The sequence below is a fragment of the Aedes aegypti genome, chromosome 3 (genome assembly GCF_002204515.2).
Source record: "Aedes aegypti strain LVP_AGWG chromosome 3, AaegL5.0 Primary Assembly, whole genome shotgun sequence".
Lineage (NCBI taxonomy): Eukaryota > Metazoa > Arthropoda > Insecta > Diptera > Culicidae > Aedes > Aedes aegypti.
The window spans coordinates 51570384-51595733 of record NC_035109.1 but is presented as its reverse complement, the minus strand read 5'-3'; the positions used below and the strand labels follow the sequence as shown (position 1 = coordinate 51595733).

Here is a 25350-nt window from a genome sequence, read left to right as displayed (position 1 = left end):
TTCATGGTTCGAAAATGTTTCATCAATAAATCTTTATTTGAACGTTTAACAAGATGAGTCATCCCGATCAATGTTACCCCGGATTACGGTAGCTCTATTTTGTGCAGAGTAGTGATGAGTTGTATATTCTTTTAAATAAATATTGGATATTGTGTTTCCCCATAGACTGATCTATCATTCTTCATAAGTGCCAATAAAAGTGAAAGTACTGTGATAGTTCATTTGCAAATGAAATTTGAATTATGCGTAAAGTGTTCATAACTAGCAGCACCTATGCTAATCTTCTCATGTACTTGTAAACAACTTTGTATGCAGTTTAATTTTCAAGTTTTTTAAATAGATTATTTCAAAACTTTAAAGTAGGTATATAATTTTCTGGGGAATGGTCCATTCTGGGGATTGGTTTTCTGGGGAATGGTTCATTCTGGGGAGTGAAACTCTGGGGAATGGTACATTCTGGGGAATGAGATTCTGGGGAATGGAATTCTGGGGAATGGGTTTCGGGGGAATGGTTTTCTGGGGAATGTTATAGAATCAGTTTTTGTACGGTACATAATTTTTATGATTCGTATGTAATCACTCATTCATGTTTCAATACAATATTAAGCACTATTGTGGACATTAGAACCAGATTCAACCACTTAACTTGATCAAAATACTGAAAATGAAAATTAGTAGTCCACAACGAGCATCGACCGGGTAAGTGCCGGCACCAGCACAATTGTGCAGGTCCTACTTTGTCCCTCCAGAAATCTTTGCTGTGTGAATCAATTCACATTTGGTCTTCACCATTTCAAAGAATGACTCTTTCACTCTCGATTAGTATCTGTGCATACCTAGAAAAAACGAATAGTTGAAAAGTTGCGACAGATAAAACTTTTTCAATTCTTACGGTGTTTGTTTACATTTTGTTTACCCTGAACGGGTGTTTTCTAAACACGATGTAAACAAAAGTTTTTGAGTTTAATTACAAGTATCAATGATAATTCAATAATCGAAATCCCCTCCCCTTGGTTATGCGACCTTGCCGCGATGGGAGGGCATAATCCATTAGCCCATATGATGGAAACCAAAGGCGTAACCTGTAGTGGTGGTATCACATTTTGGCACTTTTTGCTTAAAGCCGCGTCATAATTCATATGGCATAGACGCAATAATATCTCGGATGTGATCCAATGGACATTCCGCGTCATTGATAGAATTGATGCCCATTTCAAATAATTAATCTATTCGAAGTGGACATTAATACTATTGGTGACGTTCAGTTTGCCTTTTGCTAACCAGAATGATCCGTAGCCACTCTTACTATTAGCTAGCTAGATACATCGTTATCATATACGACGTAGGGAATACATAGGAACTTTTAGGAAAATGACTAGTAGATTCACTGAGTAGAAATAAGTGGCGACAATCTTATTTTAATATGGTTTTTACATTACCATAATAAGAAATACCTCTTTTGTAACAGCGGTATAAATAATCTAATTCCAGCTTCATTTTCGCAAAATTTACAAGTAGAAAGTAGGCGTTGTGAAGCATTGCATTTGCCACCGAAAAGTGAATCATGTAGGAGACTGTAATAGAAGCCTAAGGTAACTTTACTCTTCAATATTCACTATAAAATGACTATGGAAAGTAAGACGCTGAGATCGATCATTAGGGTACACTTGCTAGTTTCGAAAAATTGTTGAACAGACAAGGAAAGCGACTTTTTTCGTTAAGGATATATGAACGTAATGACCAATAAACACTTTTAACAACAAAAAATAAAATTAACTAGAACTACTACTAAACAGCCTAATTTTGTTAAAACTTGACGACAATTGACATTTAAGACTCTAATCTTACGTAAAAGACAGGAGTAATCAGAATAGCACTTGAATGACAAATTATTCAAAACCATTTCGACTAGACAGTATTAGTAATGACACTACTACACTACTATTTCAAACAAATTCTGATGGAGCTGCTGATTTTCACAATGCTTCCTTTTCTCAGAAGCAAGGGAATATGGGCACTTTTCAAAAACTATCACGTCACAATACTAATAAAAAAACAGTGTTCATGTGGGCGCCATTGCCTAGTCCGTCTGAGTATTGGTCCTGGTAGAGGGGAAACTTGGCAAAAGCCAGACCGAGGGTTCAGCCTTGACAAGTTAAGCTGTCAGGCAGCTCCAACTGAATACCACACAAAAAAAAAAAAAAAAAAAATTACAAGTATCAATGATAATTCAATAATCGAAATCAAAAAAGTTTGGTAAAACAATGATTTATTGGCTTAAAGAATCATTCAATGTCATGTGTGCCGAACAGCACAATTGTGCTGGTTCGTCCTGAAAGGGATATAGCACTACTGTAAGTTATGATGTCGATTAGGCACTATAGTTTCCAATCTTTGGTTTGAATTGCTCATTCTGATTAATCTGAGAGTTGAAATCGCTAGTGAACAAGTCTGTTCCATTAATTCATCGATTCTCATGCATAAATCAAACTATGTTTAAATTCTAAGCGTTTAGTTGATCAATTATTCGAACTTCTCAATCAACCATTCCAATCACTTCCTTCTCTCGTTCCGCAGGGTGCCTTCAAGTTCGGTCTGTATGAAGTGTTCAAAATCCAGTACGCCAACATGATTGGCGAGGAGAATGCCTACCTGTACCGCACCTGGGTGTACCTGGGTGCGTCCGCCTCGGCCGAGTTCTTCGCCGACATTGCCCTGTCGCCGCTGGAAGCCGCCAAGGTCAAGATCCAGACGACCCCCGGCTACGCCAACAACATGCGCCAGGCTATGCCCAAGATGATGGGCGAGGAGGGTATCGCCGCCTTCTACAAGGGGCTGGTTCCGCTGTGGTGCCGTCAGATCCCGTACACCATGATGAAGTTTGCCTGCTTCGAACGTACCGTCGAGCTGTTGTACAAGTAAGTATTGAATGGGATGATAGGTTTGAGCTAGATTGTTAACGTAACAAAATTAACGCTTTTAATGATAATCTTATATTGAAAAGTAAATTTAGACTAAGATGCTATTGGACTAAACTAGCATATAAATTTATTATGTCCACTTTATATGTAAAATGATTTCTTAATGTTATGTTTTTCATTTCTCTTCCAGACACGTTGTGCCGAAGCCACGTGCTGAATGCAGCAAGGGTGAGCAGTTGGTGGTCACATTCGCCGCCGGTTACATTGCCGGTGTGTTCTGCGCCGTGGTGTCCCACCCGGCCGATGTCGTCGTGTCCAAGCTGAACCAGGCCAAGGGCTCCAGTGCCATCGATGTGGCCAAGAAGCTCGGATTCATGGGCATGTGGCACGGTCTGATGCCCCGTATCATTATGATCGGTACGCTGACCGCCCTGCAATGGTTCATCTACGACGGAGTCAAGGTCGCCCTGAACATCCCCCGCCCACCCCCACCAGAGATGCCAGAATCGCTGAAGAAGAAGCTCGGAGTCGAGTAAGCGATTTAGTGTGTGCTCTAAACAAATTGTGATTAAGGAATAAGTTTTAACTACGCCGTAACCATACAGTAAAACGGGGAACCAAAACGTGTATCGTGTGAACCGGGAGTGCGACCTTGGTAAGATCAAACGTAATAAATCCAATACGGGAAAAGTGTATCTAAACCAGTACTAAAAGTATGCCATTTGTGTTTTGAACATCGGATAATTGAGAACCACCCTAATCGCGGGCGTCTTCGCTTCTATCAGTCAGCTGTTTCCCATGTGGTGGAAAATCGCAGTAAGCCCTCCATATTCGCGTGAGTGAGAGAAAGAGTGTAAAAGTCATCATCTGTCACCCGCCCAACGCCTAGAGAGAAAGTTTCGCGACCAACCGACTCTCGTCGTCGCGTGCTTTTTCTGCAAACGCGTGAGATTCGCGCTCTTGTTTCGTGACGCTCAGTAATAAGAGCACGTCACGGTGTTCCACAGACCGTTATTACCAGATAAAATCTCCATCAAATCTGTGCTCATTAGTCGATTTCTATAACAGGTAAATTTTCGAGCTATTTAATAGAATACCTGTTACACGGTGCCCCAACAGCCTGTTATTATGATAATAAATTATTGTTAATCAAATCTGAGTAAAAGGCTCGATTCCTGCGGTCATTCTGCACCTCTGGGTCAATTAAAGAAGTTGTAGTATGAATCTCAGGAAATCTTGATTTGAAGTTTTTGACTGAAAAATTTGAATATAATCCATATTAAAATTACGCATTAGCACTGAAAAAAAAAACTAAATAAATGCTCAAAACTTGGCCAAACTAACTAGTATAGAAATGTTACCGTTATTATAATGAGATATATTTACAACTTAAGTTAAGCTATAGAAAACTATTAGTATGCTCAAATTTGGTGCACATTTTTATCTGATAATAACGATACGGGAGACACCGTGTAAATATGTAACCGAGACTCTCTCGCTCCGGAAAACGGAAAACTTCTGTCTGTGGTGCCTTTGGCTTTGGGGGAGGGAAATTCGCGACCGTCCGGCTGCTCTCGATCGTAGTAAGCTTCGAACCGACACACCGAGAGGCTGCCCGGTTGTCCAAGAGTCCGTACCGTGCGTGTGTGACAGATCACAGAGAGTAAGGTGAAGAAGAACCCCCCGAGCGCAAGGAAAAAAGGTGGGTAACGGAAGCCGAGGACGAGGCCGCGAGATTTTCTTCCTTTGGGTGTAGGATAAATTTCGAATTATTTGAGACGTTTCCGGTGATTTGAGTTAGGATTCGTTTGCTGGGAAGTGATTTGATGTCAGTGGGATGAATGCTTCGAAGAAATCGGTCCGCAAAGCGAATAGAATTGGGCGATTTTCCAACGGGGACGAATGGCTGGTCTCCATCTCGATTATGTAATGCTGAGGAAAAATCGTGAAAAGTAGGATGATTTCCAGAGTTCCATCAGTATTAGTTGTCCATACTTTTGGGATACGCCTACTAAAAAATAATTATTTGAAATATTTCTAAACAATGATAGCAAATAATTGAAAAATTGTGCGTGACATTCCTGTGTCAAGGGCGAGAGTCGTACTTCCGACTTAGCTCACGCGGAATTGCGTCCTTATCAATCAGGCGAATGTGTTGTTTCGGTCGAACTATTTTTAAAATAGAAGTAAATGCGGTCGCGCTTGAACTTCAGCCGTGATTTTCCCGTGAAGGCAAATGTCTATCGAAAACGTGACACGCATCTGTTTTCAATGGCGTAACGGGGATATTGAGTGCTGAAGGGTGTCTAAATCAGGGCGTTTGGAAGCAGGTCAGTGTTGAATGTTACAGGTGCATTAAAATTGCAAATTACACTCAAAACTCGTTTTACGGATTACGAAGAATTTAACAGAAATATCAAAATCTAAACAATTCGTTAGATTAACTGTTCTGTTATTAAAAAGTTGAAAAAAAAACACTTTTTGTACGTTCTTAAACTGGTTTAATTCAGAAATGAACGAAATTTTAGTCTAAGGACCGTAACACAATATGTTTTATGTGCGTATATATCTGTTGTTCTTTAGACATTATCACTAGCCAAACAGGCATGCTGTATCTACCTTTATTACGTCAGAGTATTGTGTCTGACGTAAGAGATAATCAGAACATTTCGAAGTACGCATAAAGAGCTATTTGGAATGTTCACGTATAGTCGCCCAACAGTTATTCACCCCTATTCTTGTTTACGTTCGAACTCTCTTTCGATCGAAACCCGTTTTGCATTTTCGTTTACGCCAGCAAATACAAGTGGGCCGTGGATTCGAACGAATAGGATTCAATTGAAAGATGGATACGCCATAAACAAGATAACCAACATATAGTAAAAGTACCTAACTCGATATTGAAGGGACCATCGACTTAACCCTCTAATACCCAACCCCGCCTTTAGACGGGGTACACTTTGGAATTTTGTGTATTTTTTCGTAGCTCGGAAATCAAAATGATTTTATTTTTGGCTTAAACCTTGACTCATAACACGTATATAAGAAAAGTTTTTTATGACTTTTGAAACTTTTTTGTATTTTTGAAAATTGTTTGAAAAATTGTATTCTTATATAACCTACAAATACCCGAGGTTCATTTAACGTGTGATACAGTAATACCTCCATGAGTCGATGTTCCATGACTCGATATCGACTCATGGAACCATACTAGAAACAAAATTTCATGGTTACTATGATGGTCCCTAGAAACAGCTTTCCGAAGGATTACTGTTCCATGATTCGATTTTTCCATGAGTCGATGGTCCCTTCAATATCGACTCATGGAGGTTTCACTGTATAAAAAATCGTACTTTTTTATATTTTTCTACGATCAACCTATCACAAAAGAAGAGCTTGGTGGTATTCAAATAATTTTAAACCTGTTTTTCCGTTAAATACACGGAAAATAAAAATATTTCCAGAAAAATATAAAAAATTTAATATTTTTTAAATTAGCGAAAAAGTTTGAATTTTCATTATTGCCAAAAATCAGTAACTAGAAGAGGCTTCAAGAAAAAATGAAAAAGGGTAGGGATGTTCAAAAATAAAAATTATAACAATCAAAAACCGAAATCCATAGATTTGCGAATAAAAATAAATCATTGCCCAAAACGTGTTTAGAACGATTTTAGATAACTAAAAATTATATTTAGAGCGAAAATAAAAATTTGGGTATTAGAGGGTTAAGGAGGTATCGAGGTACAGAACACAAAAGCAGTTAAGGAGGTTCCGAGGTACAGAATACAAAACCGAATTTAATGGTAGAGACCATCGAGGTAGCCGTGAAAACCAACTATTAATATGGTCGGTGTTCAGACAGACCGGACTAGATGATATTTTGGTGTTCTAAAAATAGATTAAGAACTACATCAATTCTCATTTTTCCTCTGCTAGTTTGATACAGATGTATCATCAAATAGATAAGTTCCATTATTACAGTAAATAATACAAATATTTTGATATTTCAAATGTTTGGGATAAGTTTTCCCGAAAGCTTTAAAAAAACACATGGTCCAGTCTGTCTAAATATCGACCATATTATTCTCTAACTCGATATCGAGATACGAAATATCGAGTTAGATCTCGGCTGAGATTTTTACAGCCGAGTAGTTCACACACAAATTTACTGACATTTAAAATAGTTAATACCAGGCACATCAATATTAGAATCAGTATAAGCGCAATCTATCTATCTATCTTCTATATAAATAAAAATGGAGTGGTTTTTGTTTGTCACGAAATGGCTTGAGAACGGCTCGACGGATTTGAATGATTCTTTCAAGTTGAAATCGTGAAGGGTTGCGACGTGTTAGTGCGTAGATAAAGTTTTGGAATGTCTCCGGAAAAGTCCGAAAAACGGGGGAAAACTAATCTGTCATTTTGTATTGGAGATTTCAGGCCATTTTTCAACCGCCTACTTGATGGCTAGACGAAGTTTGCCGGGATCACTAGTAATATATAATTTGGCCACTTGCATTTGATTTACCCGTAAATGATCATAATAATACTAACGCATAACGGTTTGTCCAAAATACTTCGATTACCCTAATAATAATTTAGTCTAATAAGTGACTCTTGGTTGATTCAGAACATTTGGATGACTGTAATACAAACTCTATTAGGTGATTGGAGCTGTAGAGTCAAAAAGTCTAAAGGGATGGTATACAAATTATGTCACGCTAAATTTCGACTTTTTCGACCCCTCCCCCCCTTGTCACGCTTTTTGTATGAGCCCTCTGAAAAATTTGTAAGGCTTGTCACGCTATGCCAGACCCCCCCCCCCCTCTTGGAGCGTGACATAATTTGTGTACGACCCCAAATCTATGCAACTCAGTTCTAGATAAACATTAGAAACGGATCGAGGTTAGGTGACAAAATGTCGAATGCTAAAACGTCGAAAGGACAAACCCCAAAAGGTCAAAATTGTAAGGAATCGAAAATTTCTTGAAAGAATGATTATCTCCCGAAATAATAAATGATTGAACAATGCTCGCTTGTTATACACAGCAGTGCTGTTAGTGATAACCTTGTTTCTCAAGGCATTCCTGAAAGAATATGTTGAAGAGCTGTTGAGTAATTCCTACAGAACTCCGGAAACACACTTTGTAGAAGTTCTTAGCTGAATTACTTGTGAGTGGAAACACTTGCGTAGTGTTCAAAGTCTGAACAAGCAATGAGAATTTATTAGGCTTCGGCACCATTCGACTATTACCGGCAACCAAATTTCAAACCCCAAATACAGTTAACTCTCCCTTACTCGATATTCCGTATCTTGATATCGAGTTAGAGAACCATAGTAAAAGTTGGTTTTCATGGCTAACTCGATGGTCCCTTGGATCGCAGTTGCACTGATTTTGTGTTCTGTAACTCGATACCTCTCTAAGAGCATCTTTAACGGGGGCGACTATTTGGGTGATTAAAATGATCACCTCCAGAGTTGTCATTTTAGTCTAGTCACTCATTCTCACACCGGTGGCTACCATATTTAGTAACTCGTTTCCGCACCGGTCGTTGCTTTTTGGGTTAACATATGAGTTGTGAAAATAATGATGATCAATTCAGGTTGGGAATTTTTGTAACTCTGCTGGAATATCTATTCATATATTCTGGTGCGGAATTATTAGAATTCCATCGGAAAATTTTGAGATTGTTTATGAATCCGACTGGATGCTAATTTGATTGGAACCCTTGCCAATTCTACCGGAATCCTTGTAAATCCTACAAGAAATATTGCAAATTTGACCGTAATTATTGTGAATCCGACTAGAATCCTTGGGATTCCGACTGGAATCCTTGGGATTCCGACTGGAATCCTTGGGATTCCGACTGGAATCCTTGGGATTCCGACTGGAATCCTTGGGATTCCGACTGGAATCCTTGGGATTCCGACTGGAATCCTTGGGATTCCGACTGGAATCCTTGGGATTCCGACTGGTATCCTTGGGATTCCGACTGGAATCCTTGGGATTCCGACTGGAATCCTTGGGATTCCAACTGGAATTCCAGTCAGAATCCCGAGGACTCTAGTCTGAATCCCGAGGATTCCAGTCGGAATCCCTAAGATCCCAGCCAAAATTCCGAGGATTCCAGACGATATCCCAAGGATTCCAGTCGGAATCCCAAGGATTCCAGTCGATGTTATTATCAAAATCTCTTTCCAATTCTAGTCGGAATCCCAAGGATTCCAGCCGAAATCACGAGAATTCCAGTCTGAATTCCAAGGATTCTAGTCGTAATCCCAAGGATTCCAGTCAGAATCCCAAGGATTCCAGCCGAAATTCCAAGGATTCCAGGCGGAATCCCAAGGATTCCAGTCGGTGTTCTTATCAAAATCTCTTTCCAATTCCAGTCAGAATCCCGAGGACTCCAGTCTGAATCCCGAGGATTCCAGCCGAAATCACGAGGATTCCAGTCTGAATTCCAAGGATTCCAGTCGTAATCCCAAGGATTCCAGTCGGAACTCTAAGGATTCCAATCGGAATCCCAAAAATTCCGGTTGGAATCCCAAAATCCCATAATTCTCCGAAATCGATACGAGGATTCTTACGAAGATTTTCGAATGCTTCATAAACTGCTATCGGATTTCCAATAATTGCATCAGATTTTTAGTATTCTTATCGAAATCTTGAAGTTTTACCCGAATTCCTAAAATTTTGAAATTTCTACTTCATGCGCATCATGCATCCAAAAATTTCCAAAACTCTAACCAGAATTTCATATCCCACACCGTATGCTTGAATTCAAATCGAATAGCAGCGCAACTATCGCGCTGCTAAATTTGCTCACCCGATGCTTTCCGAAAGCAGCGCTGTCATTTTGCTACCCCGGTTAGCAGCGTCCGGTACGGATCAGCGTAATGATACTGCGCTATGTAATTTAGTTTAGTCGCGCACCGTTACGGTTGCTCTAACTCGATGGTCCCTTCAATATCGAGTTATGGAGAGTTGACTGTACACAGCATTATTTTATCAAAACACACCAATGGAAACATTCAGATGATTCTTTGTTCTGTCAACTTCCCACTGAAACAAACAATTTCGCCAAAGATGTGATAAATTAAACAAATTCGCCTCAAAACGCGGCTGCTTCGGAGTTGCCGAAGAGATTCGCCTTCAGTTCTTATGGGAAAAGCTGCCGAAGAAAACGAGGCTGTTGACAATAGTCACACTGACAAGACCTGTTCGAAGCGTTCCTTTCAACATTTTTTTTCCGTGTGAACCGATAGAGGACCAGCGCAGTAATGTAAACACACAAACACGTAATTTGTCTGCTGATGTCTGAGTAGCGCGACATCGGCTTGAACTGCCGAGAATACGTGAATTCCCCTACTTCTATTTATCCAAGGAAACAAAGGTTACTAAGGTTCTCCTAGATACTATGTTATTTGTATCGCAGGTTACTACTCCAACACTCCTCCTTAACCTTCGATCCCGGTCAACGCCTTGAATTGATTATGCTTCTGCCTCGCTAGTGCTATGGTGAACCCATCCGCTGGATGTTCATGAGTAGGGATGTAATGAAGTTCAATGTTACCTTTCTCAACTTCGTTCTTCATGAATCGCTAACGGATGGCCACATGCTTCGTCAGGGAATTACAACCGTCATTCCGAGTCATACATATTGCGGATTGATTGTCGCAAAAGATTGGTATTAGCTGCTCAAGCTGGTGCAATGCGCTTCGATAATATTGCACTATCAGGGAAACAATTACTTCAATTTGGGGCACATAAATGTTGAACATCTCACGTGGATCGTCCCATCATGGCTTCTATTTTAAACATCGATTATCACAATCATGGCTGTAGTTCTATTCAACACTGTCATAGACTCATAAATTTGGCTGAACTCGAGCAAGTGTAACAAGTATCAAGAGTTCTTAGGCTTAAGGCGATCTACATGAAGACAAACTGATCTTCTTGAAGAACGTGGTAAGATTTGTTTGTTTTATTCAAGAGAAGCACATTTTGACGTTTGTTTATTTACACTTTTCCTTTTTGTTACGGCATACAATTTAAAGCTACAAAACTACCAAAGGTAAGTATTTCTAGCTGATGAGAACTTCTTAATAAGGCCCAGTTGTTGAGCAGGGAAAGCAAGCGGACATTTAATTACATCCAGAAGTCCACTTGCAAGGAGGTGTCGAGTGGTTATTAGTAAGTTGTGCGCCGTGAGTTCAACAACGACCTCCGTAAAGATCCAGATCGGATATCCATGCATGCACCCCCGTAAACGATAGGATTAATAATACTACAATCAATAATGTACATATTAGTGCGTTGATTGATGGGCGAGAAATTTATGATGTTCTCGACCAAGAGTTCTTACTCTCGCTCATGAGCGCGTTCTTACAGATAAGTACGTGATTTCCATAAAACTCTTGCCAAGGTCACTTGGTCTTATTAACCTTCCTTAGTCCCTAACAAAAAGTTACAAATTGTGACTTAGGGTCGTTTTCGAGCCGAAAATTCAAACAGCTCGCAAAAATCATTGTGTTGACCGAATTTAGTTCTGTTGGGCGTAAATGAAGGGCACACATGTCTAGTTTCAGAAACCCTCCCGGAGATCCGGATTTGGTCACTGTGGCCACCGGGAACCTGCTACATCTGAAAAAAATCCCTTTAGAGACCCTTACTTTGACGACCTGTAGTTTCGTACCTAAACAAGCAGTCTGAACCGTTCTCATATTGTTGAATAGGTATTCACGTGGACTGGGAATTGAGATTCTCAAATCACTTAGTTATCCATACCCGGTTCCGGAAACCCGGAACATCCGAAAAGTAAGTTCCCATCGCAGTTCTGTATATGTTATTCACATCGGTACTATTCGGTTGATGGATATTTTGACATTTTTTTTCTGTAATAAGGAACCAATTACCAGCGCACATTCCCTGAAAAATTTGGTCCAGTATGGTCCATTCGGAACCGGTTCCTGGAATCCCGGGAGGTGGCCAATCTGGACAATTCGATTAAATTACTAAGATTTGAACCCCAAAACCAAATGAATTGTGTCCAATTCTTTACGATTTTTTATGTTTGGATGTATTTTGCCCAAAGAATGAATGGATGGTTATTCTGGTCCTTTTGGAGCACCGGAATGGCCACCGGGAAACCCGTAATATGGGACCACTAAGTTTTATCACCAAAAAGAGGCATGCGACGGCTCATTCTTCATGATTTTGAATCCCTGTGACTCTGCTAGTTCAATTATTGATGAATGACCACTTTGGTTCTACTGGCCCACCGAAATAACCAAGGAATGGCCACCGGAGATACCCGTTTTGTGTGCCAATTCAGTTTTTGTACCAAAACTAGGCATGCGACGGCTCATTCTTCATGATTTTGGATACCTGTGACTCTTCTAGTTCAATTATTGATGAATGACCACTTTGGTTCTTCTGGCCCACCGAAATAACCCAGGAATGGTCACCGGAGATACTTGTATTGTGGGTCATTTTAGTTTTTGTACCAAAACTCAGCATGTGATGACTCATTATTCATGATTTTGGATACCTGTGACTCTTCTAGTTCAATTATTGATGAATGACCACGTTGGTTCTTCTGGCCCACCGAAATAACCCAGGAATGGCCACCGGATATGCCCGAATTGTGGGTCATTTTAGTTTTTGTACCAAAACTAGGCATGCGACGACTCAATCTTCATGATTTTGGATACCTGTGACTCTTCTAGTTCAATTATTGATGAATGACCACTTTGGTTCTTCTGGCCCACCGAAATAACCCAGGAATGGCCACCGGATATGCCCGTATTGCGGGTCATTTTAGATTTTGTACCAAAACTAGGCATGCCACGGCTCATTCTTCATGATTTTAAATACCTGTGACTCTTCTAGTTCAATTATTGATGAATGACCACTTTGGTTCTTCTGGCTTAACGAAATAACTAAGGAATGGCCACCGGAGATACTTGTTTTGTGTATCAATTCAGTTTAAGTACCAAAACTAGGCATGCGACGGCTCATTCTTCATGATTTTGAATCCCTGTGACTCTGCTAGTTCAATTATTGATGAATGACCACTTTGGTTTCACTGGCCCACCGAAATAACCAAGGAATGGTCACCGGAGATGCCCGTATTGTGGATCATTTTAGTTTTTGTACCAAAACTGGGCATGCGACGGCTCAATCTTCATGATTTTGAATCCCTGTGACTCTTCTAGTTCAATTATTGATTAATTCCCACTTTGGTTCTTCTGGCCCACCGAAATAACCCAGGATTGGCCACCGGAGATGCCCGTATTGTGGGTCATTTTAGTTTTTGTACCAAAACTAGGCATGCGACGGCTCATTCTCCATGACTCTGCTAGTTCAATTATTGATGAATGACCACTTTGGTTCTTCTGGCCCACCGAAATAACCCAGGAATGGCCACCGGAGATACCCGTTTTGTGTGTCAATTCAGTTTTTCCACTCGGCTAAGGAATACGGGTATTTCCATTAGCTATTCTTGAATTATTTCGGTGGTCCCGAAGAGCCAGTGCTTATTCAGCTATACAGTACTGACCTGATTTTTTCAGCCCCCGATTTTGTCAACCTATTTTAAATTCGTCAAAACATTGTTTTGGTCATGTAAACGTAAACGTGGTGTTACATTGAAACTGATAATGATGTTTGATGTCATGCACCCATGGTCATAGCCATAGGGGGCAATGACAATGTCCCCTCCCCTCTGGACGGTGGAAAATATGTACCGTAAAACGGGGTAACTTTGATAGTTTTTTCGAAGAAAACTTGAATATTTTTGCATGCTGTTTCGAAGATTTACAATTTATATTTTTAAAACAAGTACTGGCATCCTAGCTATCGATTACAGTCGATAAATTGGCAAAAGTTTCATTTTGAATGGATATATAATTTTTCATATAATCGAAAGTTGGTTTTCTGTTTCGGGGTAACTTTGATAATGGAGTATGATTCGAACAAAATTGAATGAATAACGAACATTTGTAGGGCATTGCATACCTCTAGGCGTTAAACGTTATATGGAAATTTCTGACTTAGATTACAAAAATGGTCCCAGTTTGTGAATATGCTTTTTGCTAAGAGATTTGAGACCGTATTCAAGTTCTATGATAACTAGGCTATCAAAGATAAGTGGCCAACTATTCAAAACTACATCAAATAGTGATCGTAGAACAGATTGTTTGTAAGCGTTTTGAAAATGCTAAAATTGTGTAAATTTTTTAAATTCGTATAAAAAGCCTAAAATGTTCTTGATTTAAATGAAAACCGCTCTTACATGAAGTGTCATACTAATATTCTTTAGTTTTGCATTCGTTTTGCTTAACTGATTAACAGAAATTAAGATATTTCATTTAGTATGCGGTGGGTTACGCACTATCAAAGTTACCCGCATTATCAAAGTTACCCCGTTTTACGGTACTTCGGGAATTAATCTTGTGTTTAAATTCTCCAGCACTCGTATTTACCTGTCTGTAAAATTCTGAAGAAATTCTATAAAAAATCTTCAAAACACTTCTGTATGAATTTTAAACTACATTTCAGGAAAGTTTATGAGGAATATTCCGGATGGAACATTCTTTGAATTATACTTCGAGGCAATTATTGCTGCTATTTTGAAGAAGTATCTAAAAATTTCGGTGTTTTGGGATAAATTCTTAAATAATTTAACGGTCATGTATAACTAGGAATTCAGGTTGGTCACTTTTGTCTTACTGGCCATAACAAAATTGCTGATCAAACGGACCACAACGAATCGGATCTTCAGATTTTTTTCCAATAATTATTTCTCCACGAATCAAAATGGTCTCGTAACTCAACACTAAAACAAGACGCATTTTTAACTTCTCTTTACATAGGTGAAAAAATTGGATGGATATCTTACATAATTTTATCACGTTTTATGTTGCATGCAAATAGGGTGCAGAGGTAGTGTATAATGATTGATTAGGAGAGAAAATCATGAATGACATTTTAAGAACCGATTTTCGACCCCCCCCCCCCTTTTTCCAGATAAAAAACCTGGCTACACCCATGTCCACCGCCCACTTAAGAGCCCAAGTAAGTTCTAAACGCGGTTCATAAGCAAATATAAACACGTCAAAATTTGAATAACGGAAACAAAATAAATGACCCGATTCTGTCAGGTTTCCCATTTTGTCAGCCAAAAATTCATCGAGGGGCTGACTAAATCGGGTCCTTACTGTAATTGAATTAGAAGAGTCACAGGTATTAAAAATCATGGAGAATGAGCCGTCGCATGCCTAGTTTTGGCACAAAAAATTAAAAATCCCACAATACGGGTATCTCTAGTCGTCATTCCTGGGTTATTTCGGTGGGCCAGAAGAACCAAAGTGGTCATTCATCAATAATTGAATTAGCAGAGTCACAGGTATTCAAAATTATAAAGATTGAGTCGTCGTATGCCTTGTTTTGGTACAAAAACTAAAATGACCCACAATACGGGCATATCCGGTGGCCGTTCCTTGGTTATTTCGGTGGGCTAGAAGAATCAAAGTGGGCATTCATCAATAATTAAACTAGAAAAGTCACAGATACTCAAAATTATGAAGAATGAGTCGTCGCATGCCTAGTTTTTGTACAAAAACTAAAATGTTCCACAATACGGGTACCTCCGGTGGCCATTCCTTGGTTATTTCGGTGGGCCAGAAGAACCAAAGAGGTCATTCATTAATAATTGAATTAGAAGAGTCACAGGTATTCAAAATCATAAAGATTGAGTCGTCGCATGCCAAGATTTGGTACAAAAACTAAAATGACCCACAATACGGGTATCTCCGGTGGCCATTCCTGGGTTATTTTGGTAGGCCAGAAGAACCAAAGTGGTCATTCATCAATAATTGAACTAGAAGAGTCACAGGGATTCAAAATCATGGAGATTGAGTCGTCGCATGCCTAGTGTTGGTACAAAAATTGAAATGTTCCACAATACGGGTATCTCCGGTGGCCATTCCTTGGTTATTTCGGTGGGCCAGTAGAACCAAAGTGGTCATTCATCAATAATTGAACTAGCAGAGTCACAGGGATTCAAAATCATGAAGAATGAGCCGTCGCATGCCTACTTTTGGTGCAAAAACTAAAATGACCCACAATACGGGTATCTCCGGTGGCCATTCCTGGGTTATTTTAATAGGCCAGAAGAACCAAAGTGGTCATTCACCAATAATTGAACTAGAAGAGTCACAGGGATTCAAAATCATGGAGATTGAGTCGTCGCATGCCTAGTGTTGGTACAAAAATTGAAATGTTCCACAATACGGGTATCTCCGGTGGCCATTCCTTGGTTATTTCGGTGGGCCAGTAGAACCAAAGTGGTCATTCATCAATAATTGAACTAGCAGAGTCACAGGGATTCAAAATCATGAAGAATGAGCCGTCGCATGCCTACTTTTGGTGCTAAAACTTAGTGGTCCCATATTACGGGTCTCCCGGTGGCCATTCCGGTGCTCCAAAAGGACCAGAATAACCACCCATTCATTCTTTTGGCAAATTACATCCAAACATAAAAAATCGTAAAGCATTGGACACAATTCATTTGGATTTGGGGTTCAAATCTTAGTAATTTAATAGAATTGTCCAGATTGGCCACCTCCCGGGACTCCAGGAACCGGTTCCGAATGGACCATACTGGACCAATTTTTTCAGGGACTGGGCGCCGGTAATTGGTTCCTTATTACAGAAAATAATTATGCCAAAATATCCATCAACTGAATAGTACCGATGTAAATTACATATACAGAACTGCGATGGGAACTTACTTTTCGGATGTTCCGGGTTTCCGGAACCGGAATATGAGAACGGTTCAGATTGCTTGTTTAGTTACGAAACTACAGGTCGTCAAAGTAAGGGTCTCTAAAGGGACTTTTTTCAGATGTAGCCGGTTCCCGGTGGCCACAGTGACCAAATCCGGATCTCCGGGAGGGTTTCTGAAACTAGACATGTGTGCCCTTCATTTACGCCCAACAAAACTAAATTCGGTCAACACACTGATTTTTGCGAGCTGTTTGAATTTTCGGGTCAAAAACGACCCTAAGTCACAATTTGTAACTTTTTTTTATGGAAGCCCCCCTAGGGGTCATTCAAAACTTTTGTTTCCGCAAAAATAAAATTTCCCACAAAAAAATAATTGTCAGAAAGTTTCAAATTGCTAGGTTATTTCAATCAAAAGTTACATTGATTTGAATTTTGAAATGGGTCGAAAAAGACCCAAGGTCCTTACTAAGGTTAAACATGAAGTTTTTTAAGTGATGCATCCGAAGTTAAAACCAAAAACGGCTCAAGATCATTTGTACTTGGTAAAAATCACTATAAAACCTAGAAGAATGTACAAATCTACGATAAAACTATCATAAAAATAAATAAAACAAGTTAGATTCTAAATTGTTGCTAGTTGATTAACATTAGTCGTCTCACGTCACTCGCGGTGAAAGCGACTCGTCTCGACTCACATACTTACTTATTTGGCTTTACATCAATTATCTTGATAAAGCCTCGCCAACAATATTTCGCCAATTCCCTCGGTTCATGGCCGCTTCTCTCCATCCTCGACTGTGACCCACGCTCTCCAGGTCCTGGTGTACCTGGTCAATCGACCTAGCTCGCGGCGCCCCACGCCTTCTTGTTCCGACCGGATTCGTGGCGAACACCATCTTTACAGGGTTGTTGTCCGGCATTCTTGCAACATGCCCTGCCCAGCGTATCCTTCCAGCTTTAGCTACCTTCACGATACTGGGTTCGCCGTAGAGTTGAGCGAGCTCGTGGTTCATCCTTCGCCGCCACACGCCGTTCTCCTGCACGCCGCCGAAGATCGTCCTTAGCACTCGGCGTTCGAAAACCCCAAGAGCTTGCAAGTCCTCCTCGAGCATAGTCCACGCCTCATGCCCATAGAGGACTACCGGTCTTATGAGCGTTTTGTACATCGTGCATTTGGTGCGGGGGTGAATCTTTCTTGACCGCAGTTTCTTCTGGAGCCCATAGTAGGCACGACTTCCGCTGATGATGCGCCTTCGTATTTCCCGACTAACATTGTTGTCAGCCGTCAACAAGGATCCGAGGTAGACGAACTCGTCCACCACCTCGAAGGTATCTCCGTCTATCGTAACACTGCTTCCTAGGCGGGTCCTGTCGCGCTCAGTTCCGCCAACCAGCATGTACTTTGTTTTCGACGCATTCACCATTAGCCCGACTCTTGTTGCTTCGCGTTTTAGGCGGGTGAACAAATCTGCCACCGTTTCAAATTTTCTCCCAATAATATCCATGTCGTCCGCGAAGCAAACAAATTGTCCGGATCTCGTGAAAATCGTGCCTCGACTGTTAAGTCCGGCTCTCCGCATGACACCTTCAAGCGCAATATTGAACAACAGGCACGAAAGTCCGTCGCCCTGTCGTAGTCCCCGCCGAGACTCGAACGAACTGGAGTGTTCGCCCGAGATCTTCACGCAGTTTTGCACACCGTCCATCGTTGCTCTGATCAATCTTGTGAGCTTCCCGGGAAAGCTGTTCTCGACTCACATACCGCGCAGAATAAACATACATGTCAAGTGATCTGGATGGACTGCGATTCACAAGATACTTCGCTGTGAAAATGGCTTCTGCCCAAAACTTCTTTGGTAGTTGAGCTCGTTTATCATGCATCTTGCCTTTCCGACTAACATGCCGTTCATCCGCTCGGCTACTTCATTTTGTTAAGGTGTATAATGACAAGTGGTTCGGTGCACGATACCGTCTCGCTGCATACTCCTACGCATTCTTGAATCGACATATTTCTTGCCATTATCCGTCCGCAATACCTTCGACTTCCTGCCAGTTTGTCGTTCGACTAGTGACTTGAGCAGTTTACCTCTGCGACTTGACCTTTGGACTCCAAACAGTACACGAGTACCTTCCGAGTTGCATCATCGGTAGAAGTGACGAAGAACACCGACTTCCTCCAAGACATCCGAATGCACCAAGTCCAGTAAACCCTTCTGCTCTCGATGAACTAGAACGAAACGTGTCTCGAGCGTGCTTACCTTCAAGACAAGCGATACAATCTTGATAAGCTTGATAAGCACGATTCCATCTGGCCATCGGGCTTCGCCATACTCTGCTGGTTCATGTGTCCTAATTGCTTGTGCCAAATGTTGGAATCCACCATTAAAATCGACTTCTCTGCTCTCCGTTTCAGCCGATATAGCCCATCTTTTTCCGTTCCTGGCGCGATTAACACGCCTTTTGGGGCTTATAGGGCTGTTGTACGGCTGTTGTAGGGCATGTCAGCTCTGTAAAAGCCTTATATTAGCACAGAGGGCGAATTATAGTGCTATTTGGTTACTTGGGAATGCCTTACATTTGGCGGCTTCTGCGGACAGTGTGCAGTAAAGTGTCCAGGTTTTTTTTCAGTTAAAGCATGTTCCGGGTTTCTTGTCACTTTTGGCGTGTCTTAATTTGGAGTTCTGCTTGCTGTGTACAAGGCCTTTTCGCCTTCACTAGGTCAGCCATCAGCTCAACGCCCAAAACTTCTTTTCCCATTATCATGGCGTTGTAATACTCCGATAAACCATTCAACAAGATCGATGCTAATCACTGATCGTTTACATCGAATCTAATTTCTTATTTTTCGTGATTACTATAGCTCGTCAACGGTATCTTCAACGGAATCAATTTCCTCCAACTTTGCCGATCTCAACTTGTCCAGCAATCCGCAACGTCGAAGCAGTCCCGTTATCCTGAAACGCCAGTACATTTCCTCAATGCCTTCTTTTACATATGGGACTAACTTACGATTCACGACAGTTCAGAAATTACAGTCGATTCTCCACAACTTGATATTCTATAATGCGATGGATTTTTTGGCCTCTTCAAATTTCCATACATTGTGCGGGTCGATATTTCCATAACTCGATGCCTCCGCTAGTCGATGTCACGTGTGAGGTAAGTTTCTGTTAATAGCTCGATAGCTATTTGAAACTTCTTATGTGGGGATCAAGGTAGGTATGTGGGGAAACATAGACTACTTCTTGTGCGGAAGTGAATAAAGACTTATGAAAGTGTAAAAACCTAAGGAAGGAAATTGCCATTCCGTTGTTTATTAGTATACTTTTCATCTATGATATGGATAATATAACCTCCTACTTTTCCTATCAAAAGAATCAGTTCTGAAAAGTGGGCCCTTCAATATCGAGTTATGGAGAATTAACTGTAAAATACTAAACTTAAGATATATATTTATTTGAAATTCTCTATTGACGATGGGAACCCAGGCCTTACTATTATGCATTAAATAGTACGGGCGTGAAGCACGTGCTTACCATCACCTTGGAACCATCAATTTCGGTTTTGTTTTTGGCAAGCACCCGTCGTCACTTTCCCTTGTCTTTTTGAATCTCAAGTTGAGACTGTCGTCGTTTCTTCAGTCAGTCAGCCAGTCATTCACTCAAAAACAAACGCAAACCGCGAACTATTTTTAAGCACTCGTGTTGTGCACTGAGAAGAAGTGCGCGCGCGAAGTTCCTCCGCTCTGAAGCTCATGAGATAACGTCCGAAAGGAAGGAAGGAAATTATGCAACGTTAGGAAGAAAATTCGTTAGATCATCTTCACTTTTTTGCCTGCCTGTGGGAGTGTAGGGTGTCTTCAGGGAGTTCCTACGGTGTTGAGAGCGTTTCCCCCCATACCCGTTCAGCGTAAGTTCTAAGTCGTGAATTTGTGTAAATTACGTTAACGTTTATTGCAATAAATAAAAAAAATGCAGTCAGTGACATAAGTTAGTAACCAAACGTTGATTATACAGAATGACAAAGTTTGAGGTTCTGTTTTTGAGCTACTCCGTGATTGATCGGATGGTACAAATTGTACTTCGTTCCGACTGTATAAGAGATGCGATTTCTGCTTATTCTCGAAGTGCACGTTTTAGCAGCTCCCAAATGTTAAATCAATAACGGCGCCAGCCATGTCCTTACAGTCAGTTGGAATGGGGAAGGAATGTTAGTGCGCAGTAATTGTTGCTGTTAAAGTTAGATAATACCTCTGCATCTCCACAATTATCACAGGAAGGGTGTTTGTTAGTGGGAAAGGATTAAAGATCTGCGAGTCACTTTTGATTGATGATGCAATAAGCGAATAAACTACCCATTCCACTTTTAATCATAGGCTGTTACCTAAAGAACCGCTGAAATTTGTTTTATTACATTCAACAACCAAACTAATCGTAATACGATTTTTAACCATTTCAGAACACGTAACCAAATCCAGCGAAAATGTTCTCCGCACTGTTGGACGCCGCGCGCAACTCCCCCTTCAAGACACCGTTCACCAAGGCCCAGTGCGATGCCGCTGCGCCCAGCGAGAACCCCAAGTCGTTGATTGCCAGTGGCCGAACCCTGGCGGCCGCTGCCTCCGACGAGGTGGAGTTCGGTTCGACCCAGTTCTACCTGCTGTGCGGTGTCGGTGGAATCATCTCGTGCGGTTCGACGCACACCTTCGTGGTGCCGCTGGATTTGGTCAAGTGCCGTCTGCAGGTCGACCAGGCCAAGTACAAGAATCTGTTCCATGGGTTCAAGGTCTCGGTCGCCGAGGAGGGCGCCAAGGGCCTGGTCAAGGGATGGGCCCCGACGTTCTTCGGCTACTCGGCGCAGGTAGGTGATGGGATGGATGAATGATACGACTTAGCATATGCATCTGTTAATTGGCAATGGTGTGATGAGCTGGTTCAGAAATCTTACAAATGATGGAACAAACTAATTAGCGATAGATGCCATTGCAGATATGAGGCTTCCCAATGTGCAGTCCGTTTCGTATGGGAATAGCTTCTACAGCATTTACATTGCCACTATATTTGCTTTCACTCAGACCTATACTGCCCATAACTGCATATTTGTAACATTCGACAAAAGTAGGCATTGAGTAAATGGAATACTAAGTGTGCATTTTATGGCAGTATGGGAGGAAACTTAAACTTCTAAAAATTACCAAGAACTCAAAAATGCTTATTTGAGGCTGATATTTAGTACAACTCATATTGCATACCAGGTGATTTCTTAGAAAATAATTCTGGTAGAAAATTCATAGCCATCACATTACGAGGCTCATTTATAATCTCAATGTGACTGATATGCGGTTATATTTACCAATGTGACAAAACAACTTGGTATTTTTTTCGAATTTCCTAGAACAATCTCACATATTTTAGTAAGTTGATCGAAAGTATTTATCATTTGATGACTCTCCATGGTATTAACTCCATTTTGTCAAAAATGTCGAATGTGACTGTTTTGCAGTTATGGGCAGTATACGGGTTAAAAAGATAACACATTTTTTTTTGTTTTCCTCCTCAATTGGTCAGTGTTTAAGTCAGACTGGACCAAGTGCTTTTCAATGATTTCAAAAAAGGTATTTAAACTTTCGAACTAACAAAATATTTATATTGTTTGCTGTAATATTGGAACTTATCTATTTGATGAAACATGTACACCAAAATTGCATCGGATAAGTAATTCGATTTGTTGAAGTCCTTGACTTATCTGTACAAGGCCAAAAAAAAAAAATTCTAGTCCTTTTTGTATGAACACCGACCACAGAATAGTTTCAGAAATATTTCAAATGATGGAATTGATCAGCGACTGGATTGGGCGCCAATTTGAATTCAATTCAATTTAGTACTTCATGAAAATGCTGCATTTTCATGAAAAAGCATCTACAGCATTTTCATGAAGTACTCAATTGAATTGAATTCAAATAGGCGCCCAATCTAGTCAAATGGGCGTCCAACCGCCTAGTATATCACAGCTAGATTGCAACCTAGCCCAGATTTCGGACAAACTCTAACTCATTCTATTCTTTCAGGGTGCCTTCAAGTTCGGTCTGTATGAGGTGTTCAAGGTGCAGTACGCCAACGTGTTGGGCGAGGAGAACGCCTACCTGTACCGTACCTGGTTGTATCTGGCTGCGTCCGCCTCGGCCGAGTTCTTCGCCGACATTGCCCTGTCTCCGATGGAAGCTGCCAAGGTCAAGATCCAAACCATGCCCGGCTTCGCTGGCACGCTGCGTGAAGCCATGCCCAAGATGATGGGCGAGGAGGGTATCACGGCCTTCTACAAGGGTCTGGTCCCACTGTGGTGCCGTCAAATCCCGTACACCATGATGAAGTTCGCCTGCTTCGAGAAGACCGTTGAACTGCTCTACGCGTAAGTCGCAGTCTGTCCCAAATGCTAAAGACAACCATTTCAATGCCCTTCTCGTTAATTTCAGCTACGTCGTGCCGAAGCCACGTGACCAGTGCTCCAAGGGCGAACAGCTGTTGGTTACCTTCGCTGCTGGTTACATTGCTGGTGTGTTCTGCGCCATCGTTTCTCACCCGGCTGATGTGGTCGTTTCGAAGCTGAACCAGGCCAAGGGATCCAGTGCATTCGATGTGGCCAAGCAGCTTGGCTTCATGGGAATGTGGAACGGTCTGATGCCCCGTATCATTATGATCGGTACGCTGACTGCCCTGCAATGGTTCATCTATGATGGTGTCAAGGTCGCCCTGAACATCCCACGCCCACCGCCCCCAGAGATGCCAGAATCGCTGAAGAAGAAGTTGGGAGTTCAGTAAGTTCGTCACAACACCCCGTCGTTATTTATCCTATTCTCCCCCTGTACTTCTTTCATCGATAAGCTAGAATTATTTTATAAGTCACACAAAATTCTCAAGTCAAACACACTTTTGCGCAGTACGGATACTAACAGTCATCGAGAGTGAATCGGTCACAATAAAAACCTAGAATCGTTCGAGTGCTATTATTATTATTGGGTGCTACAACATTTCTACCAAATCGAGAACAAGTTCTGGAACGCGGTTCAGTATTTTGCACAAAATGAGAAAATCTCGATTGCACAAAACAAAGCTGTTCGAAATGGACCGTATACTACCAATGCTCCGAAGTCGCTTCGATTGTACTGTTAGATTAGTATAGTTGTTGTACTATGTTACCATGGGTAGTCCAAAGAGAAATAAAGTGAACGCGTTTCTTCATGGAAGAACCAAAAAATCGTAAAAGGCTTTTTCATATTGCATCGCACATATATGGCAAATATATCGAATATCCCATGAAATAGTTTGAAAAAAAAAAACAGGTAAGCAGAATATTGTACCAAGTTAACTTAGTATGAATCTCTAAATCTTGAAAAGTTCTCAACAATCCCTTGAGAATCACTGGAAAGCACGGTAACATTAAGGAAATAATTGGACACATCTGGAAATCTTTTGACAAATCTTAAGAACCTTTCAAACCTTTGGTAATACTTTGGAATCTCTTTGAATAGCTTCATTACATGAAGAGCATATTTTGAATATTTTGCTTACTCTATAGAACCTCTTAAAACTTCTCTGAAAACAGCTTGCGAACCTCTGGGAAACTTGTGTGTTATCTGTGAACTATTCTGGAAACTTGTATAGTCTATACACCTCCGACAGCTTCTTGGGAATCCCTGGAAGTCCTAAGGGTACATATGGACGAAATCTGAGAAATTCTAAGCTCTTATTTGTAATAAATGTTTTATTCTATGGGAATCAATGTGAACCGCTTGAATTGTAAAAGCCCCTGGTAAGTCTTGAGATACCCCTGGAAACTTACATGCACCGACTGGGGATTTCATGAAATTATTAAAACTCCTATCATTGAAGCCTTAAGGTGAAACATCTCGGAATCCAAAGATGGCCGGCACAATGGCCGACTTCTCACCCTACTCACGTTTTCAAAGGCACAAAACTGGAGAAATAGTTGACAAACGTTCCTGATCTTCTTATTTTAAGCTTTCTGCTAGTGCACAAAGCCAAAATAAAAAGTGCACTGTTGTGGGATGCTTTCTTCGCGAGATTTGTGCTTTTAAAGTTGTAGTGCAATCTTAGAAGATGATTCCAAACTGTTTCACCTTAAGAATCCTTGGAGACCCTTAAAAGGAAAAGATAGATGATATTGAATGATTTTTGGGTAAAAGGTCGTAGGGTAGAAGAATAATAGATTTACTCAATTATTGTGCGTATAGTAAACCCTAAATATAGGTTGATTTTCGTCTACGTGCATAGAAAAATAGCAAGCGTCAGGTGATTCAAGCAGAAACGCCGAAATGTATGCTTTCGCTGCTAACGCAAGCCTTTTCGCTTGCGCGTAGAAATGACCGTTGTAACGTTCCATTTGAACACGTTAACCTGAAACTACCCAGGCCTGAGGGTATTAAAAAAATTAAACATGCAATTCTACCAGAAACGCCGAAAAGTATGCTTTCACCGATTCAATGCTAATCTGAAGCCACTCAGCTGGGCCGTTCAAGAAGAGAAGAATGGATCATTAAAATAACCAAAACGGCCGCTATGGAAAGCATAGATAGCACCACCGTAGCCTTGTGTGTAAGTAAGGTAAGTCAGATGTGA

At 40.9% G+C, this 25350-nt stretch overlaps 2 protein-coding genes across 5 annotated transcripts in view; both read left to right on the top strand.

Moving 5' to 3' along the window:
- The window catches only part of LOC5574515 (phosphate carrier protein, mitochondrial), a 38109-nt gene extending 34481 nt beyond the window's left edge, over positions 1 to 3628 (top strand). For both annotated transcript variants that reach the window (XM_021852477.1, XM_021852478.1), the window contains exons 3-4: positions 2578 to 2918; positions 3112 to 3628. In XM_021852477.1, the coding sequence (XP_021708169.1) occupies positions 2578 to 2918; positions 3112 to 3457 (687 nt within the window). In that variant the 3' untranslated portion in view covers positions 3458 to 3628. The remainder of the gene's footprint in view (positions 1 to 2577; positions 2919 to 3111) is intronic.
- Positions 3629 to 4493: 865 nt separating this feature from the next.
- Positions 4494 to 23976, top strand: LOC5574516 (phosphate carrier protein, mitochondrial). 3 transcript variants are annotated; one of them, XM_021852474.1, is made up of 4 exons: positions 4494 to 4622; positions 21171 to 21574; positions 22782 to 23122; positions 23187 to 23976. In XM_021852474.1, exons 2-4 carry the CDS (start codon positions 21197 to 21199, stop codon positions 23530 to 23532), a joined length of 1065 nt encoding a protein of 354 aa, XP_021708166.1. In that variant the 5' UTR covers positions 4494 to 4622; positions 21171 to 21196; the 3' UTR covers positions 23533 to 23976. The 3 variants fall into 3 exon arrangements, with proteins under 3 accessions (XP_021708166.1, XP_021708168.1, XP_021708167.1); XM_021852476.1 differs by lacking the exon at positions 4494 to 4622 and adding an exon at positions 10296 to 10316 and having other exon boundaries at positions 21173 to 21574; XM_021852475.1 differs by lacking the exon at positions 4494 to 4622 and adding an exon at positions 20417 to 20623 and having other exon boundaries at positions 21173 to 21574.
- Positions 23977 to 25350: the final 1374 nt, after the last annotated feature.